At 34.5% G+C, this 19,983-nt stretch overlaps 2 protein-coding genes across 3 annotated transcripts; one reads left to right on the top strand and one right to left on the bottom strand.

The window, feature by feature from the left end:
• The first annotated feature begins 1,043 nt into the window (after window positions 1-1,043).
• Window positions 1,044-6,321, top strand: LOC114392209 (probable receptor-like protein kinase At1g80640). Its single transcript, XM_028353263.1, has 10 exons — window positions 1,044-1,455; window positions 1,901-2,071; window positions 2,458-2,708; window positions 2,792-2,924; window positions 3,012-3,075; window positions 3,351-3,447; window positions 3,747-3,849; window positions 4,801-4,919; window positions 5,003-5,092; window positions 5,760-6,321. Exons 1-10 carry the CDS (start codon window positions 1,302-1,304, stop codon window positions 5,934-5,936), a joined length of 1,359 nt encoding a protein of 452 aa, XP_028209064.1. The 5' UTR covers window positions 1,044-1,301; the 3' UTR covers window positions 5,937-6,321.
• Window positions 6,322-6,791: 470 nt separating this feature from the next.
• Window positions 6,792-17,929, bottom strand: LOC114392208 (aspartate aminotransferase P2, mitochondrial). 2 transcript variants are annotated; one of them, XM_028353261.1, is made up of 12 exons: window positions 17,785-17,929; window positions 17,546-17,617; window positions 17,393-17,461; window positions 16,175-16,369; window positions 15,974-16,012; window positions 15,798-15,887; window positions 15,576-15,684; window positions 15,379-15,488; window positions 14,844-14,987; window positions 14,387-14,553; window positions 7,385-7,649; window positions 6,792-7,255 (listed from the first exon to the last, which is right to left on the bottom strand). In XM_028353261.1, exons 2-12 carry the CDS (start codon window positions 17,615-17,617, stop codon window positions 7,124-7,126), a joined length of 1,392 nt encoding a protein of 463 aa, XP_028209062.1. In that variant the 5' UTR covers window positions 17,785-17,929; the 3' UTR covers window positions 6,792-7,123. The 2 variants fall into 2 exon arrangements, with proteins under 2 accessions (XP_028209062.1, XP_028209063.1); XM_028353262.1 differs by having other exon boundaries at window positions 17,764-17,888.
• Window positions 17,930-19,983: the final 2,054 nt, after the last annotated feature.

Here is a 19,983-nt window from a genome sequence, read left to right on the forward strand (position 1 = left end):
GCTCACGTGTGTAGTCCAGCAGTGATAGAGGTGTCTCTAACAGTTCCCTAAGACTCCTCAGCTTTTTCCCTATTTTCTCTGTTAGGGTTTCCAAGCGTTAGAGAGAAGGGGAAGAGATTGTAGCCTCCATATCACTATCAACGTGCGAGACTAATTTCTCTTTGCAAGAACATTACTTTCACAAATCCCAATGGTAAGACTGTGCGAAAATAAGTTATGAATGTGGTGTTCAATTTTCACAACAATTCATCGGTTAACGAGTCCGAGATCGTAGTTTTACTTGGACATGTTTGGGTGTATGCGGGAAAAGAGAAAACTCAGTGCGATGGACATTTCTTCCACCACAGACATTATCTCAAAAATCCCAACGGTGGGAGTGTGTGGAAATAAGTTCCGAAACTCTTGTTCAAATTTCACGATGATCCAACAGTTAACGAGTCTGAAATTATCGTTTTACTGAGATGGTTTGAGTGTATGCGAAAAAAGAGAGGGTGTTGGGAGGGGAGAAGAGAAAACGAATTTGAGAGGTAGAAAAAAAATAGAGATTATTATAAAACGACTTAATATGTCTCTATTTATAACTAGGATAATCAGTCTATTATTTACTTTATTTATTTATTTGTTTGTTTTATAAAAAAAGAACTCTATTTTATTTATTATCAAATGAATTAATAAAGTATTTTTTTCTTTCAAATTATTATTTTAATTGATAAATTTATTTCTTCTTATTTATTTAATTATAAAAAAATTATTATTTTTTTAAAACTTTATTTTATTTATAAAAAATCTTTTTAATTTATTTTACCAAAGATAAGAGGTTACATAAATGCTTAAACTGAAACAATGCACGAGTGCACATGATTGTCGTGCAGTGCCCCCACTCCAAAATTAAGTATCATCGGTCCATTGTTGTCTCCTCCCTTTTCCTTCTGCTGAGAAAGCTGAGAGAAAGAGAAAAACAGGGAAAACAGTTAAAACAGAGAAGAAAAAAGAAATAAAAAAAGAAGAAAAAACAGAAAAGGAAAATGAGACAGAGAATGCTCAAATAAAAGGTTCTGAAAAAGAAAACAAAAGCAAATAGTGTTTTTTCGAAGTTTAAAAAAAGGAGGTCAAGCCTCAAAGAAGATCCAAAAAAACACACATTTCACTTTCTCTCTCACTCAGTGGCTAACAAAACCTCAGTGAGAGAGTGTGTGTGTGTGTGTTTGTAGTGAGTGTGTGCTCCTTCTCAGGCACAAGTCTTTCCTTCACACATCTACTATTTTTATATCTTTATCTTCATGTTTTCTTAGAAAGAAACAATGAAAACGAAGCTTCTTCTTCTTATGCTTCTCATGCTCCTCCTTATTCTCCACAAACCAACTTGGTTTCTTGCCTCTGCATACCCTCTTGCTCCCTCTCCTCAAGTTCCTCCCTTTTCTCCATTTCCCACTTCAATGTCTGCTTCCTCTCCAGGTTCTAGGAAAATTCTTACTTTTTTTCTTTTTTTTTTGGTTTTTCACTTTTTTTTTCCCGAGACAATCATGTTCGAGATACTGTGAGATACTAAATGTAGATACTTTTCTCAACAAGAATGTGTGTGTCTGTTTCATTTCCTATGTGTTCCTGTTCCATTTGCTGTCTATGTCACACTATTTGTTTCTTTCTTTTCTTATGATGAAGTTGGTATTCAACAGTTTCAAATTTAAATTTGAAAATTCAATAAAAGCACTTAATGCAGATAATATATAGTAACCGATATTTTTTTAATTCATTTCTGGTATTGGTCTAATGTGTTTTATTGTGTGGATTTGGATCCTACCCTTTTGCTTAAACTCTATTAACTTGTCATAAATGGTTTGAAATTTGAATGAATAATACATATTTTGATGCTCACTGCCATATACTGCATATTGATCAGGAATTGTGATGGGGGCTGAACAGCAACACATGGATTCGCACAAGAAAATGGTAATTGCTGTTGCTGTTGCCAGCACTTCACTTGGTGCAGTCATTTTGTGTGTGTTGTGCATCTGGATTTACTACACCAAATACCCTTCAAAATCCAAAGGGAAAAACGTTCAAAGATCAGGTTTTTATTTTCTCCCTTTTGTCACAATTCCATTTCTTAGAATCTTCTGAAATTTGATTTGAGAAAACATTTTTTATTTTACATGTTCTTTTTTCACTTTGTTTCCCATTTTCCTGAAGTTTGTATAGGAAAAAATGAAAACAGAAAACCATAAAGTTGTTTTTTGTTTTCATTGTTTCCAATACAGACTTTTTAAAATCAGGAAACAAAGTATATAGAAAAGAGATATTTCAAGACAATCAATCATTAGATTCCTGTTTTTTGCTTCACAGATCACAATTTTGGGATGTCAAGAAAGTTTGACATTTAATTTGCTTCCTTAGTATTGTCTGAGATTTGTATTTTTTTTCTTCTTCTTTGCCTTCTTTTGTAATTTGAATCCCAAGATGCTGAGAAAGGGCTAGCTTCATCACCATTTTTGAGTAAATTCAGCTCTATAAAGCTGGTTGGTAAGAAAGGGTGTGTTCCAATAATTGACTATAAGCAAATAGAAAAAGCCACCGGAAATTTCAAGGAAATTAACATCTTGGGCAAGGGAGGTTTTGGATGCGTTTACAAGGCTCATTTGGATGATAATTTGGATGTTGCGGTTAAAAAATTGCACTGTGAAAATCAGTATGCTGAGCAAGAATTTGAGGTAATCCTTGCAAATAGTTTATTCATTTTTTTTGTTTTTTTTTAAATATTATATTGAATAGTTGGACTTCTATGAATTTGCAGAACGAGGTGGATTTGTTAAGTAAAATTCAACATCCAAATGTGATTTCTCTGCTGGGTTGTAGCAGTAATGAGGATACAAGGATTATTGTCTATGAGTTGATGCATAATGGATCATTGGAAACTCAATTACATGGTAAAACATTGTTTTATATGCTTTATTACCTTGGATAAGACCAAGATTAAGAGTTAATAAAGTGAATTATAAAATTATTATTTGAAGGACCTTCTCATGGCTCAGCATTGACTTGGCATTTGAGGATCAAAATTGCTCTTGACACAGCAAGGTGACCTTCCCTAATCAGTTCTCTATCTATCTTTATATTTTCCTAGAAGAAATTCTAGCAATACTCTTTTCAACATATTCTTTATTATTAATTGAAACTTATTCAGAATCACAAAATAATATGTTGTACTTCTTATTTAACGAGTCTTACTTATAATTCAGCGTCATTTAATAATTTTCCATCAATAATAGTGTGTTAAAGAGTACGTATTATTAGCATTTTTTATTTGGTTTATTGTCTATTTGCTAACATGGTATTTGATTAATGTCAACCAGGGGATTAAAATATCTACATGAGCACTGTTACCCTCCGGTGATCCATAGAGATCTGAAATCTTCTAATATTCTTTTAGATACAAAGTTCAATGCCAAGGTAAAACAGAAAGGCCAAGCTCAATTTGCTGCATATAGTATAGGGTCTTGCTAACCAGTGCCTTGGGGCATTGGTTGAAGAACTAAAAGAGGAAATTATTTATTATGAAAAACATAGGAGAACACAAAAATATCATGGACAATGCTATTTTTTGCCTTTCAATAAAAATATTTCTACTTTAAATTTCTTAGTTAATATCCTAAGAACACTTGCCTATAATATATTATTTCCTTTTTGTACCATACATTTATTTATTGTGTTCTTACCAAAGCTTCTTTTCTGTGTGCTGCTGGATTCAGCTTTCTGATTTTGGTCTTGCCATAACCAATGGGTCCCAGAACAAGAACAACCTCAAGCTTTCAGGAACGTTGGGTTACGTTGCCCCGGAGTATCTTTTAGATGGTATGTATGCCAACTGAACTTCACACATAATTTCATGGCATATGCAATGGTCTGACAAGTTGCTATATGTTTAATGTGTCCTTAAGCTTTCAACAAACCAGATCCAAGATAATGGTCTTTTTGAACCCTTGATGCATTAATTATGAAAAGGGTGGGTTTGAAATTGTGATCTATGCGAGAAATTATTACATTGTCGTAAGTAATTTCCATTTGACACAATTGAGTTTTTTTTTATTCATAAGAATCGAACTTAAGTACTAGAGAATTTACAACCACTCACGCACACTACTCAACTAATTGAAGTATACTCCTTAGTGCACATAATTGAGTTTTATTAATTCTTTTTCCTAAATTGAAAATTTTGATTACATTGTCATGCAAAGATTAATCAGAACCATGAATATGTGGTAGTCCTGATCATGAACCATGTAATAATTTTTTTGATCTGTGCACCTTGTGCTCCTATTAGGAATGTACCTGCCCAAATGACCTGGCAAGTTACATAGATTATTTATTAAATTAATGTGTTGTCAGTTACACGTTACAATCTCATATGCCTAGTTTGCTCCAGTTGCTTCTTGTCAGTGATAAAAAAAAAATAATGATAATAATAAATGTCCTGAGGGTGAGAACTGAAATTTGTTCTCAGCTAGTTGAATTGATTCTTGTCTGAAAGATGGGAAACATTGGAAGCATAGTTTTGTATTATTCAGTTGAAAACTTTGATCATTTGGTAAGGATTGCTATTTTATTATTATTATTATTATTATTATTATTATTATTAAGGTACCGTGAATCGAAGTACTAGTAGTAGATATTAATAATGAGATATAAATTAAATGGATCACTTCTCCAAGGATTTTCTTGGAACATGGAGAAAACAGCTGTAGCAAAACTTGAATTATTAGCTGAGGAAATTACTTGCATTTTTAATTTATTAATTTTTTGCAGGTAAATTGACTGATAAAAGTGATGTATATGCTTTTGGAGTTGTGCTTCTGGAGCTTCTATTGGGAAAGAAGCCTGTGGAAAAACTAGCACAAGCTCAATGCCAATCTATTGTCACATTGGTACTGTTTTTGCTTTGCTTGATGATAGAATTTGATTGGGTTGGTGTTGGAAATGACGTGTAAACTATTTATGATGTTTGCAGGCCATGCCACAGCTCACAGACAGATCTAAGCTTCCAAACATTGTGGATCCTGTAATTAAGAATACAATGGACCCCAAGCACTTATACCAGGTTTTAGTGCCTCAGAGTCAGAAAAAACTCAGACTTTTTTTCCTGTTTATTACTACTTACCCTTTTTGGCAATGATAATAGTCATAAGAGTTAACTATATTTTTTTTATTAATCCTCCTGATAATTTTTGAAGAATATATTAAGTGAAAACTAAATATGTTTAATATCTTGAAAACATAAAAAAATTGATATTTTTATTTTCTTAATTTTAAAAATAAGAAGATTAATAGAAAGAAATGATAGTAACACAGTCTCTTTTAGAGCACATTCTTTTCAACAATATTTAGTATTAGTTGAAATTAGTATAACTCCTACTAAATGAGGGTGGTTTGGAACCCGAATCCTCTCTAGCATCTACATTTACAAGGAGGAGAGAAAAAACACAGGGTTCACATGGAACTCACTTGACAGATGAATTCCACGTGAATTTTCTATTTTTTGCTCTCCTCATTACATGATGCAATTTGAATCTTGGGTTTTTCTCTCTCCTCGCTAGACGATAAGGCAGGCTAGAAATGAGTTCTATAGTCTATACTTATTTTCCAATTAGTATGATCCACGTGAATTTTAAAGAAACAACAGTCTGTGAGTTAAGTTATTAGTAGCATTTTTCTCTTTTGTATTATCATAATCTACTTAAATTTAACCTTGACTTTGTACTTTGTAGGTTGCTGCTGTGGCTGTGCTATGTGTGCAACCAGAGCCAAGTTACCGTCCACTGATTGCAGATGTTCTTCACTCACTGATCCCTCTTGTGCCAGTAGAGCTTGGAGGAACACTCAAAGTTTCACAACTGCCAAAACAAGTCTTACCTGCTGACCCACCTGAGGATTCTAGTCAATGATCAGTTTGAGACAACATAAATGACATGTTTTGTGATGCTCTACCCAACTAGTGAGGCTTGAAATTACAGAAAGATCCTTAACAACTACACTGATTCTGTAATAAATGCTTGCAGCCCGGGAGTGTTAAGTTAGAAACAGAGAAATTGAGAAAAAAGTAGGCCTAAATGGTGTAGAAGAGCATTGGGATGTTAATGATAAATGGGAGGAAATTGATTTCACTTGTGTGAAAATGTGTGTATAGAGTGGTGATATTGCGGAACATTGAAACTGTTCAGAGAGGATCTCATTGTCTTTCATTCCCACTTTTGGCATATGAAATTCAGCAAACCAGACAACAAATAATTCGTACATATATTTCAGAGGAATTCTTGCAACACGTTCCAATACACTCTACCTTGGTGATTGAAATTTACTGAAACTCACAAAAATAATGTGACTTTCACCGATTATATATTAGTCTCACTTATTTTGAATTTCCTAATAAACCTCAGTTAATGATATTGAGTAAATTTAAAAGAATATGTTAGAAAATGCATTATTTGCATTCTAAATTTGATACTGCCAAATCAAGAGAAATATAAATGTAGTTCCCTAACTTTCCTCCTTCCATTTCCTTCCAACTAAACTTTGTATAAAGGAATTTCAACATGGTGACTCATTCAGATTCCATGCAGATGACGAGCCATGCTTGCCTTTATTTATTTGGTTCGAGTTGGCAAACAGTATATATGTGTATATTATAGTCAAATATTTTACTTTTTTGGTTCTTAAGTTCCTCATTACCAATTACAATAAATGACATGGGTGAACTGAAACTCTGAAAGTTGATATCAACATAAATATTGAAAGCAGGATTTAACATAAGAAAAAGATACGTACTAACCACTGAAGCACATACGACTAACGAAACTATTGTTACCATGATTTATCCAATCTCACCCATATGAAATGATAAACATCCTCACTATGCATCAGTACTTCGATTCAACTAGCTTTAAGTCTGAGAACCTGACTCATTACGCATCAATACTTTGAGTCAACTTGTTTCAAAGTTAAAAAATTTCCTAGGGTACTTTGAGGTACATATGTACACACATAATGCATACATAAATTATTCTAAATTATTTTCATGTATGCCAATCGCTCCGATTGGGTATAACACTCACCAAAAATATCTAATTGAGTTTCAGCTGACATTATGATATGAATCAATAATAGCATCCGCAAGGTATTCGCATTTAGCCAACGACAATCCTGCCAGGGAAATCCTTCCATCCTTTGTCATGTATACGTGCCACTTGTTTGTCATGTTGTCACTCTGATGAGATATCATTTAAGAACAACATAGTCAATATGTTGATATAGTCAATGAAATAGGACTCAACATAGTGTATAAAAGCCACAAGTTGATAACATGCAAGAAGTCATAATAACATGAATCAATTACCTGGTTCTTGTTCAAGCCAGTGAATGAGAACATGCCTATCTGCTTAAGTATGAATGACCAATCCTTTCCACTTTTGTCTTTTGAAGTAATACTATCATATAGCTGCTGTCTAACATTCTTTATCCTTCCAGCCATCATTTCCATCTCTGCTTTCCATTCATTAAAGAGAACTGGGTTTCCAACAACATCGGCAACTATCCTAGCCCCGTGTACCGGTGGATTAGAGTACATTGGTCGGGCAATCCTTTTCAGTTGGCTCTTTACCCTGAAACGCATCGTTACCACATTGTTGATCAACACAGAACTTCTACTGAGGCATACATTGCCACAATCAAGTTGAATCTAAGATGTCATCTTTCTAGTTAAAACAGAAATAGTCAACTACAGCTTTTTGTCATGATGTGTTGGTTAAGACAATATTAGTGCATTGTAAACAACCTAATTAAGCACTTGCTGAATGAACACTTACCATGTAAACGCTTATGAATAAGCTGTTTCTATAATTGAAAGAAATAAAAAAGAGTTTGTTGAATGTTGAATATTTCTTCTGTATTTTAGCTTTGTTTGGTAGCTTAATCTGTAAGCCTTATTCAGAAGGCAGCAGTGAGATGTCACTGTCATCTCTCCTCTCTCTTTTTTGTATCCTATATATATGTAACATTTTGAATCTAATAAAGAAGTGAGAGAAAGTGAGGTTTTGATTCCTCCTCACCTTCATTTCAAGTTGGCATCAGAACAGGTGTCATCCGCCGTCGCCGCCGCCACTTTCCGGCGGCCATTTCTCTGGCGAAGCCAGGGTTAGGCTCGCCTTGGGAAGCGCGAGCCAGCCGGCCAACTCGCGTCGGCAACGGAGCAGCGACGCGCCGCCACGCGCTGCCACCGTCCCGCGCGTCCTCCGGCGCGTGCAGTCCACGCGTCGCCGTCCCGGCGCCGAAATCGCGCCGCGTCTCCGCCGTTCCCTTCGTCGGCTTCTCCTGAATCCGTTCCAGCCCTCAGTTTCCAGTTTCGTTACCTGGAATGCTACAGCCCTATTCTCTCCACCTTTTTGCTCCCTTAGGGTTTCACCTTGTGGGTCAAAATGGCTTCCCCTGGACCTGTTTTCTCCTTCTCCGAGACTCCAACCATCACAGCTGCTAAACTCAACTGAAAAAATTACCCCTCATGGTCTGCTTCCGTAGAACTTTGGTTTCTCGGTCAAGGACATGACCACTTGGAGAAAGCTTCCGATTCTGTTTCAAGTGACAAAAGAGCCGAATGGGAGAAGTTTGATTATCAACTGTGTGTTGTGTTATGGCAATCAGTTGAGCCGGATATTTTGGATATCCTTAGATCATTTAAAACGTGTCGTTCTTTTTGGAAGAAGGCTCAAGAAATTTTTGCCAATGATATTCAAAGCTTATTTGATGCAACCATGAAGGTTACAGCCCTCAAGCAAACCAGCCATGACATGATTGCTCATGTGGGTAAGGCTCGAGCTGTCGTGGAAGAGCTGAGAAAGTTTCTTGTGGCTGATTCATTAGAAGAAGTGAACAGGAAACTGGACAAGTTTTACATGGTCCTTATCCTGAGAAGCTTACACTCAGACTTTGATCATGTTCGTGATCAAGTACTCGCTGGGGATCAGGTTCCATCCATGGATTCTCTCATCACTAGGCTTCTCCGTGTGCCTCACTTATCGAAGGATGAAAATCCTACTGATAGTGTGGAGACGTCAACAATGGTTGCATCACATGGTAGAGGAGGCGATCGCAACAGCAGAGGAGGCCGCAATGGAAGGGGTGGACGTCCTCATTGCACCTACTGCAAGAGGATGGGTCACACTCAAGAGAATTGTTATTTGTTGCATGGGTTTCCTGACAAGGTTGCACAGGTTTCTAAATCAGAGAAAGCAGAGTCTAAGTTCTCTGATGAGGAGTATCAGGAGTATTTGAAGCTCAAATCCGAGAGACCCAGCAACCAAGCTCAATCCTCATCTGTACCATGTTTTTCAACAGCTTGTATCTCTCAATTAATTGAAGGTCCTAGTCCTTGGATACTCGACTCAGGTGCCTCTGACCATATTTCCGGTAATAAGTCTTCCTTTTCATCCTTTTCCTTACCAAAAATTCCTCACCTCGTCACTGTAGCTAATGGCTCCAAGGTTGCATCTCAAGGAAGTGGTCAAGTTTCATTGTCTCCTTCCTTGAAATTAAACTTTGTTTTATTCCTTCCTCAGTGTCCCTATAATTTAATCTCACTAAGTCAGTTAACTCGTTCATTAAATTGTTCAGTAACCTTTACTGCTAATTCTATTGTTATTCAGGAACATGGGACGGGGCGACTGATTGGAGAAGGACACGAATCACGAGGACTTTACTATTTGGAATCCAGTCCACCTGGGTCTTGTTTGGCAATCTCAAAACCCAAACTTTTGCATGATCGTCTAGAACACCCAAGTTTATCAAAATTGAAGATGATGGTCCCTAGTCTTAAGAATCTTCGAGTCTTAGATTGTGAGTCTTGTCAACTAGGAAAACATGTCAGGTCGTCATTTCCTCAAACTGTACAAAGATGTAACTCGACTTTCTCTACCATTCATTTTGATATTTGGGGACCAAGTCGTGTTACATCTTTTGGTTTTCGATATTTTGTAACCTTCATTGATGAATTCTCCAGATGTACTTGAGTTTATTTAATGAAAGGCAGATCTGAACTTTTGCATATATTTGTGAGTCTTGTCAACTAGGAAAACATGTCAGGTCGTCATTTCCTCAAACTGTACAAAGATGTAACTCGACTTTCTCTACCATTCATTCTGATATTTGGGGACCAAGTCGTGTTACATCTTTTGGTTTTCGATATTTTGTAACCTTCATTGATGAATTCTCCAGATGTACTTGAGTTTATTTAATGAAAGGCAGATCTGAACTTTTGCCTATATTTGTGTCATTCTACAATGAAATTGAGAATCAATTTGGAAAAACAATTAAAATTTTCAGAAGTGATAATGTTAAAGAGTATTTCTCTCATGATCTTTCTTATTTTTTGTCTTCCAAAGGTATTCTACATCAACCCACATGTCCTCACACACCACAACAAAATGGTATTGCAGAAAGAAAGAATCGTCATCTTCTTGAAAATGCACGCTCCCTAATGCTAAATTCGAATGTTCTGATACATCATTGGGGAGATGCGGTGCTTACTGCTTATTTCCTAATCAATCGGACGCCTTTTTCTTCTCTTGAAAACCAAATTCCTCACTCACTTGTCTTTCCTCATGATCCTCTATTTCATGTCTCTCCTAAAGTGTTTGGTTGTACCTGTTTTGTTCATGATTTGTCTCCTAGTTTAGATAAACTCTCTGCTAGGTCAGTCAAATGTGTCTTCCTGGGTTATTCTCGTCTTCAAAAGGGTTACAAATGTTACTCTCCAACCATGAGACGATACTACATGTCTGCAGATGTAACCTTCTTTGAAGACACACCCTTCTTTTCACCCTCCGTGGACCATTCTTCGTCTCTTCAGGAAGTTCTCCCTATTCCTTCTCCTTATCCCCTAGATAACTCAGGCCAAAGTGTCAGTATTATTCCATCTTCCTCACCAAATTCACCTGAAGTCGTCTTACCACCTCTGACTACAGATCAACACAGGACAAGGCAGATTGGATCTCCAGTACCTGAAGCCTCTCCTCGTGATTCTCGTCCTTCTTCGACCAGTCCTCCACTCATGGATCCGGCCTCTCCTTCCACTTCTTCTCCTCCTTCTGATTCACATTGGCCCATTGCCATCAGAAAAGGTACTCGTTCTACCCGTAATCCTCATCCTATTTATAATTTCTTAAGCTATCACCGTTTGTCTCCTTCATACAGTTCCTTTGTTTGTTCATTGTCTTCCCTTGCCATTCCTTCCACTGTCCATGAGGCACTTGATCATCCTGGCTGGAGACAGGCTATGATTGATGAAATGCAGGCCTTTGAAAATAATGGTACTTGGGAGCTTGTTCCTCTTCCCCCTGGTAAGACCCCTGTTGGTTGTAGGTGGGTCTACACTGTTAAAGTTGGGCCCACTGGTAAGGTTGATCGGCTTAAGGCTCGTTTGGTAGCTAAAGGCTACACACAGGTATATGGCATTGATTACTGTGATACTTTCTCTCCTGTCGCCAAACTCACCACTGTTCGTCTGTTTCTTGCTATGGCTGTTATTCGTCACTGGTCCCTCCATCAGCTTGATATTAAGAATGCCTTCCTCCACGGTGATCTTGAGGAGGATATTTATATGGAGCAACCACCTGGGTTTGTTGCTTAAGGGGAGTATGGCCTTGTGTGTAAGCTTCACCGATCTCTCTATGGGTTGAAGCAATCTCCTCGTGCTTGGTTTGGTAAATTTAGTCATGTTGTTCAAATGTTTGGACTGAAACGAAGTGAAGCTGATCACTCTGTATTTTATTGTCATACATCTCATGGAAAATGTGTTTATCTAATGGTCTATGTTGATGATATAGTGATTACAGGGAATGATGCTACTAAGATCAGACAGCTAAAAGAGCATTTATTCAGTCATTTTCAGACCAAAGATTTGGGATCTTTGAAGTATTTCCTTGATATTGAAGTGGCTCAATCAGGAGATGGTGTTGTGATCTCTCAGAGGAAGTATGCTCTTGATATTTTAGAAGAAACAGGTATGCAAAATTGTAGACCTGTTGAAAGTCCTATGGATCCTAATTTGAAGCTCATGGCAGATCAAAGTGAAGTTTATCTTGATCCCGAGAGATATAGGAGGCTTGTGGGAAAACTCATTTACCTTACCATTACTAGACCTGATATCTCCTTTGCTGTGGGAGTGGTTAGCCAATTTATGCAGAATCCTCATTTGGACCATTGGAATGCTGTCATGCGTATTTTGAGGTATATTAAGAGAGCTCTTGGACAAGGGTTGTTGTATGAAGACAAGGGTAATACACAATTATCAGGATATTGTGATGCTGATTGAGCTGGCTGTCCCATGGATAGGAGGTCTACATCAGGCTATTGTGTCTTCATTGGAGGAAATCTTATTTCTTGGAAAAGCAAGAAACAGACGGTTGTAGCTCGGTCCAGTGCAGAAGCTGAATATCGATCAATGGCTATGGTTACTTGTGAACTCATGTGGATTAAACAATTTCTGCAAGAATTGAGGTTTTGTGAAGAGTTGCAAATGAAGTTGTATTGTGATAATCAGGCTGCTCTTCATATTGCCTCAAACCCAGTCTTTCATGAAAGGACTAAGCATATAGAGATTGATTGTCATTTCATTCGAGAGAAGCTTCTGTCCAAGGAGATTGTCACTGAGTTCATTGGTTCTAATGACCAGCCAGCGGATATTTTGACTAAGTCCCTAAGAGGACCCAGAATTCAGACTATATGTTCGAAGCTTGGTGCATATGATTTATATGCTCCAGCTTGAGGGGGAGTGTTGAATGTTGAATATTTCTTTTGTATTTTAGCTTTGTTTGGTAGCTTAATCTGTAAGCCTTATTCAGAAGGCAGCAGTGAGATGTCACTGTCATCTCTCCTCTCTCTCTTTTTTGTATCCTATATATATGTAACATTTTGAATCTAATAAAGAAGTGAGAGAAAGTGAGGTTTTGATTCCTCCTCACCTTCATTTCAAGTGGGTTAAACTGTTTTCATACGAGTTGTAAGCTATTTTTATAAGCTACCTTGAAAAGTTTATTGAAATAAACTAAAAGCCACTTATGGACATATCATGAACTAGTTTCGTAAGCTCTCCCAAACACTTACAGTGGTTGTATCATATGTGCAAATAAAATGTAAATAAGCTCTTCCAAACACAGAATTAGATTGCAACTGCTTCATTTTCTTTTTTTTTTTATCAAAACACAAATGTTATGTGTGTACATATAGAGAGAGGGAGGAGGATCAACTTACACCAACAGTAAAGAGTTACTCTTCATCCTCACCATTCAATTTTTTAAAATCTAATGGTTGTAATAAGTCACTAATCTTATACGTTAGATTTCAAGAAAATGAATGGTAAGGATGGAGAATAACTCTAAAAGAGTTACTCTTGGTATAAGTTGATCCCTCCTCACATATATAGGGATTTGTTAATGTACACCCCCTTGTTTTTTATTATGAGTGTGTTAGCAAGCTACACCTTAGTGTATTTTAAGATATTCTCTCATTATAGCTTGCTAACACACTCATTCATACTAAAAAACTAGAGTGTGTACGTTAGCAAACCCCACAAGCATTTGTTAATGTACACACTCTTATTTTCTAGTATGAGAACGTTATCACACTACACCACTGTGTATTTTAAAATAGGCTTAAATACATTTTTTGTCCTTGCAGTTTAGCTTTTTATCATTGTCGTTCCTGTAATTTTTTTTTTGTTTTAGTCCTTGCAAAATGTTTGTTTTGTTTTTTTGTTCTTAAAGTGTTTTAGATAGTGCTTTGAACAATAAAAAAATACTTTGAACAGTGAAAAAAACATTATCTAAAACACTTTAAGAACGAAAAACAAAACACACATTTTGCAAGGACTAAAACGAATTTTTTTTGCAGGGACAAAAATGAAAAAAGCGTTAAATTGCATGGACCAAAAATATATTTAAGTCTTTAAAATAAACTCTAGTTACTAACGCACTCATACTAAAAAATAAGGGTGTCTACATTAGCAAAACACACACACATATATATATATATATATACACACACAAATGGTACAAGGGGTATCGAACCATTTACACCTGAATCAACCAAAAAACCCACCACCAAAAACAGTTCCTACATGGTTATGATCTATTAATGTTCTGACATTCAACATAAATATAAGATAACCATATGTTGATCCCTACACTATTTCATACTACCTGTACTTAATTGATAAATTGATCCCATAACCTTTCTAGAAAAGGAATAAAAATGCATGCTTGCATGGGAATGAAGTAGACAGATTCTATCTTTTTCTTAGACATGCCCATCAGATATCAGAAAGAATGGAAGATCTAATTTACCATACCTTGCTGCAGATTCTGGTGACGATGAAATCACATTGATTGCTCCAATCCTTTCAGCATAGAGACCGAGATTTTTACTGTAAGATTGAGCTACAAGAACCTCGATGCCACGTGCCACAAACAGTCTCACAGAAGCTGCATCTTCATCAAGGCTTCCACTAGCAAACCCCTAAAATTAATGAGGAGTTCAGCATGTTGCAAAATAGGTTCTAGGTCTCTATAAAGATTAATAGTGTGTGTTTGGATTAGATTTAATTTTTCTAGAATCAATTCCAATTCCACGTTGAAACTCAAAGCAACAAATAGTTGCTTCCACTTTTTCAATTTTTCACCATGATTTTAGATGCCAGAATCAATTCTGGTAGCTATCCAAACACACTTTAAGTCATAATTCTTAATATGCTAATGGTTTATAATATATGCTATCCAGAAATTTCTCCTTTACCCAAAGATTGGTACCTGGTAAGCAACATCAAAAAAGGGAATGTGGTTCTTTTCTTCAATTAAATCAGCTATTTTTTCCCACTGTTCAGGTGTTGGATCAATACCAGTAGGATTATGAGCACATCCATGAAGTAAGATAAAAGATCCTTCCGGAGCTGACTGAAAAAATGTAGAAATGTACAATTAGGCACTGTTCAATTTTATATTAGATTGAAGGAATCTTTAAATTAAATGAAAATTTATGATTCTATATGTAGGCCTTCATATAACAAGACGTTAAGTACTACATCAATTAAGCATCAAATACCATTACACCGCAACGGCATGTTAATCATAACAATTACATCAGTTGTATTTCAAGTGAAAGATATTTTTGGAAACATGCATTTTGAGAAAAGATGACAAGTGTTGGGACCTACAATGAAAGATCAAGAGGAAAAAAATTCAAATAGAACATTCGTGTATATTGATTTCTAGGTCAAACAAAGCAGTTAACTACAAAACTGTTCATAGACCATTTCACTTTCTAAATTCTAGATCACAACCTAACCTTTATATCTTCAATCATGCCCTCAAAATCCAACCCAACTGTCTTGGGATCATAATATCGGTACTCAGACCATGGGACACTAGCATCATTGAAAATATTCTTGTGATTACCTACAAGACAATAATGTTACCAGGGATGTTTGAACTCCCTAACAAATATCACGACCAAGTTAATCAGGGAAGCAGTAAAATGCATACCCCAGGTAGGAGCTGATATCAAAACTTTTGCCCCAGGAAAATATCGCTCTATCAGAGCTGCACCTAGTCGCAGAGAACCAGTTCCAGAAAGACCTTGGACAGTGGCAACCTGGATGCAACTAAATAATGTAAGTAAGAAATGAAAAAAAATAAATCATAACCAATAAATTGCAATGTGCTTCAAATTCCAAATCATCTATATTTTCTGTATCAACTACTTACTCTTTGCTGTTTGATTGCTGGGTTGTCTGCTCCGAGTAACAACTCTGCAGTTGCCTTATTAAATGCTGCCAAACCCTCAATTGGGAGATACTGCACTTACAAGTTATCATAGTTAACAATCTAAAGGCCAATGGTTCCACACCACACACAAAGACACGTGATGTAAAGAAAATTACCTCTTTGTTATCCCCTCTCTCCAGCATAAGATTCTCTGCCTAAAAAGAATAAGAATTTCATCTAAATCAACATTAACTGAATCCAAAAATAGTCTAGGTTTGTGAACATGAAGCAAAATTAGGAACAAACATGAGACAGGAGAATAATGCAAACTAGGGAAACTCAAATCACAGAAGACACATAAAATACGGAACAAAGACCTTCTTAACAACATTAAGCACATATGGCTGTAGTTCTTCTGTTCTGTATGCCCCAACTCCAAGATTGAGCTTGACATCACTATTGTCTGCCTTAAACGCCTCGGAAACTCCGAGAATTGGATCAGGAGGAGCCATAGGTATGCCTTCAAACCGAGATACATTAACTGCAACAGCCATAGAGATCCGACCTCTAGACTGAAACAAAATTGATAGACATTATATTAGTATGCATGCACAAACACACAAACACAGTTTCTGTGTCCTCACATTCCTTAATTCTCACTAACTACTTTTACTTACAACTGTTCTTCCACCAAGTATGAAATGTGTTAAAGATGTGATTTTATCTTATGTAAATATGGAAATAGGGAAACATTAGGGATTAGATTAGAGATTTCTTTCCTTAATTATATCATTGTTTCTGATTATAAATAATATCATATGTCTGATCTCTTTGACACGCAATTCCTGAAATCTAATTATGATCCAAATTGTTTTTTATCTTAAAAAGAAGTTTAATTCATATACACTCTCGGTATAAAACATCTTTACACAGACACACATCCACATCCGGTAGGAATTTACCTTATCACAACAACCACACATATTAGTGAACAAGATGACATGGTAAAGTAGTCAAATCTTATTGAATGCCAATGTAAAGATGTTTTATACTAATTTTTTTTTTGGTACTAATGGTGTATATACATTAAACTCCCCCAAAAATTACTGTAGTGTGAGGTTAATTTAACAAAACAATTAAAAGTAGTTAGCGAAGAACAAGAATAAATAACACTTAGTGTGCCAATAGTCCTACCCAATAGATCACAAAGTAATATGAAAGCATAATAATCAACAAAAGCAATAAAAAAAATTGAGGACAAAATTTAGATATTGTTCCTTAAGTGCTTTTTTTTTTTTGATCGGCAAAGGTTCCTTAAGTGCTTTTAGTGTTGTTCTCCAAACAAAATTGAAGGGTTTTTCTTTATCCATAGAAATCAAACTCAGGTAGCAGAGGATTTACAACAATTCACACACACACGTTGTTCAACCAAAATTAAAGTTTAATCCGCATAAATTAAAACTTGCATTAAATGTCAACATAAAATGTCGAAGTAAAACTCTAATTCTAATTATATAAAATCTCCAAAATCACTTATAAAACCGTATCTAAAGTTGAAGCAAGAAATTTAGTTATTATTACTATATAGTACATACCCTTGAACTAGAGAAGGAATTGGGTCCTTTGTGAAATCTCAAAGTGTTGCCTCCAAGCATGGGCTTTCCCTATTGGACCCCAACGTTAAAATCACAAAAAGGGTAATCATTAAAATTCACGAAGCAATGTCGGAAGAAGCAGAAAGAGGGTACCTTGTGCGTGGTGGACAGAGAACAAGAGGGTGAGACAGCGTGCGAAGCTGCGGATAGAAACGAAGAAGCCATCTGCAACAGAAAACGGTTAAGAAGTTGTAAACGATTCACGAGATGTAACAGAACAGAACAGAACACAAAAGGTTCCTAATTTAAACTATGAATAATGGATCTATCTATGACTATGATTCATTTAATAGGAATAGCGTAGAGAATACGATGAGATCAAGTAGTAGTACGTTTCTGCGAACGAATCACTTAAAAAAGTGTGTTGTAGAGAGATAGAAGAAGAAGAAGAAGATGAAGGAAACAGTGGGCGGAAGAGGAGAACCAAGTGAAACTGTCAAAGTAAAAGTGCCCACCTTATTCATTTATCAAACGACAAATTTGTCACGGGCTCGCACATCACATATTTTCTTCACTTTAATTTTATTAGCGTTTATATATAAGTATGATTTTAAAATGCTAATTATTATAAAAATTAATTGATTAATAATAATAAAAGAAGGTTTTTACGTGACATTTTCCTGTTCATTTCCTCCAAAAAAAATATATTAAATGAAATTAAATAATATACATTTATCTTTTAAAAATATGTAATTGAATTGAATGATTAGATTTATAATAATGGATATAGTAGATATTTCTAATGTAGAAATGATTCTATTGTAAATAGGAAGGATAATAGATTGGATCTTCTAGTACCGGTCCTCAAATTCATGTTAAAAAAATAATCTTATCCGACCTCATATTCGTACTGATAGAAATTTTAATTATCATATATACATACATGTACTTGTATAAAATTAATAAATGAAAATATATATTAATTAAAAAATTACTACAGATAAATTGAAAATTCACTCTTAAAAAATCCAAATATAACATTAAAAATATTAACATATAATATTAAAAATAACCAAACACAACATTATTCTTTCAAAATTAAGTCAAAAATAAACAATATTAAAAAGATAATCCTTCAACATAACGATTATTAAAGTTAATATTGTAATCATTTAACAAAAACTCTAATTAAACTTGAGCATCATGTGATGACAATACTTTCTAAGACCTATCAACAAAGTTAGAAATTTATACATAAAAATAAATAATAATTTAATATTTTTAAATTGAATGAAACAAATATAATATAATATATGCTAAATCTAATATCATCGTTCTACATAAAATAATATTTGAGATTTACAACTCAATCCAAAACCAAAATGATATTTGAAAGCATATGGATAATATTAGCCTCAATATAAAAGTGATAGCATAAAATTTACAAATCAAAATCATGATTGTATTCCCGCGTCCTAACATAAAAATACTTACATAAAATAAAATCAATATAACACATCCTTATTAGTTCAATAACCTCAATTGTAACATCAACACTTGGATTGAGAAGCATAAACTGTGACTTTAAAATACTAATTAAATTAGAAAAATATAATTATTTTTTTACATAAAAGCATATGTATAATATGAATTATTTACCTAAGTAATATATTTTAGTTATATTAATATATAATATATATAAGTGATGTGCAAGCCAGGGTGGGTGAGTACTATAGTACCTATACCCGCACCCATCCTGGTAAAAATTTGTTGGTAAATATCCATCCACATACTCAACGTCAATAAGTAAATATTTTTGTGGGCACCCATAAGATTTGGGTCCATTTTTGTCATTCCTAATGGTAAGTCAATTGCAATAAATAAATATTTAATCAACCAAAAGTTTAATTATTTTATCAACTAAATCACAATAAATATTTACATATGTAATTTGCTTTATAATTAGTGATTAATAGAAAATTTACAAATTCTAAGAAATATTATTATAATTATACATATTTATAGACGAAATGAATGAATTTTTTAATTTAATATATTATTATTTTATGATACATTTAGATCCAAAGAATTATAATGATAGCTTCATTTGAACAAATAATTAATGGATATTATTCTACCCAATTCCGAATATCACTTATCAGCATGAGATTTTGAAAATTTTATGAAATAATTTTTATAATTATGACAATTTTTTACACTACTGAGTGCTGAATCAATTATTTTATGGAATAATTTTCTAAATTTTTAATATATTAATTTATGGAAAGTATGTATTATAAGGATATAGTAATAATAATGATAATCATAGTAATTTATTGGTGAGTGTTGTCCTATGTTCTCTTTTGACTTATTTAAAAAAATATATATGATTTTTTTGTGTGGTTTGTACACTTGATTGAGATAAAAAAAATTGAGTAAAATTATTTAATTACAATAGAATTTTTATTATTATTTAATTTATCTTTTTAAGCTTTAAATGTCATTTAAAAATGTTTTAGGGAATAAATAAATTATAATAATTTTAATTCTTTGAATTGATACTTGAAAATTTGATTAATTTTATATTAAAT

This window comes from Glycine soja, chromosome 17 (genome assembly GCF_004193775.1).
Source record: "Glycine soja cultivar W05 chromosome 17, ASM419377v2, whole genome shotgun sequence".
In the NCBI taxonomy this organism is placed as follows: Eukaryota; Viridiplantae; Streptophyta; class Magnoliopsida; order Fabales; family Fabaceae; genus Glycine; species Glycine soja.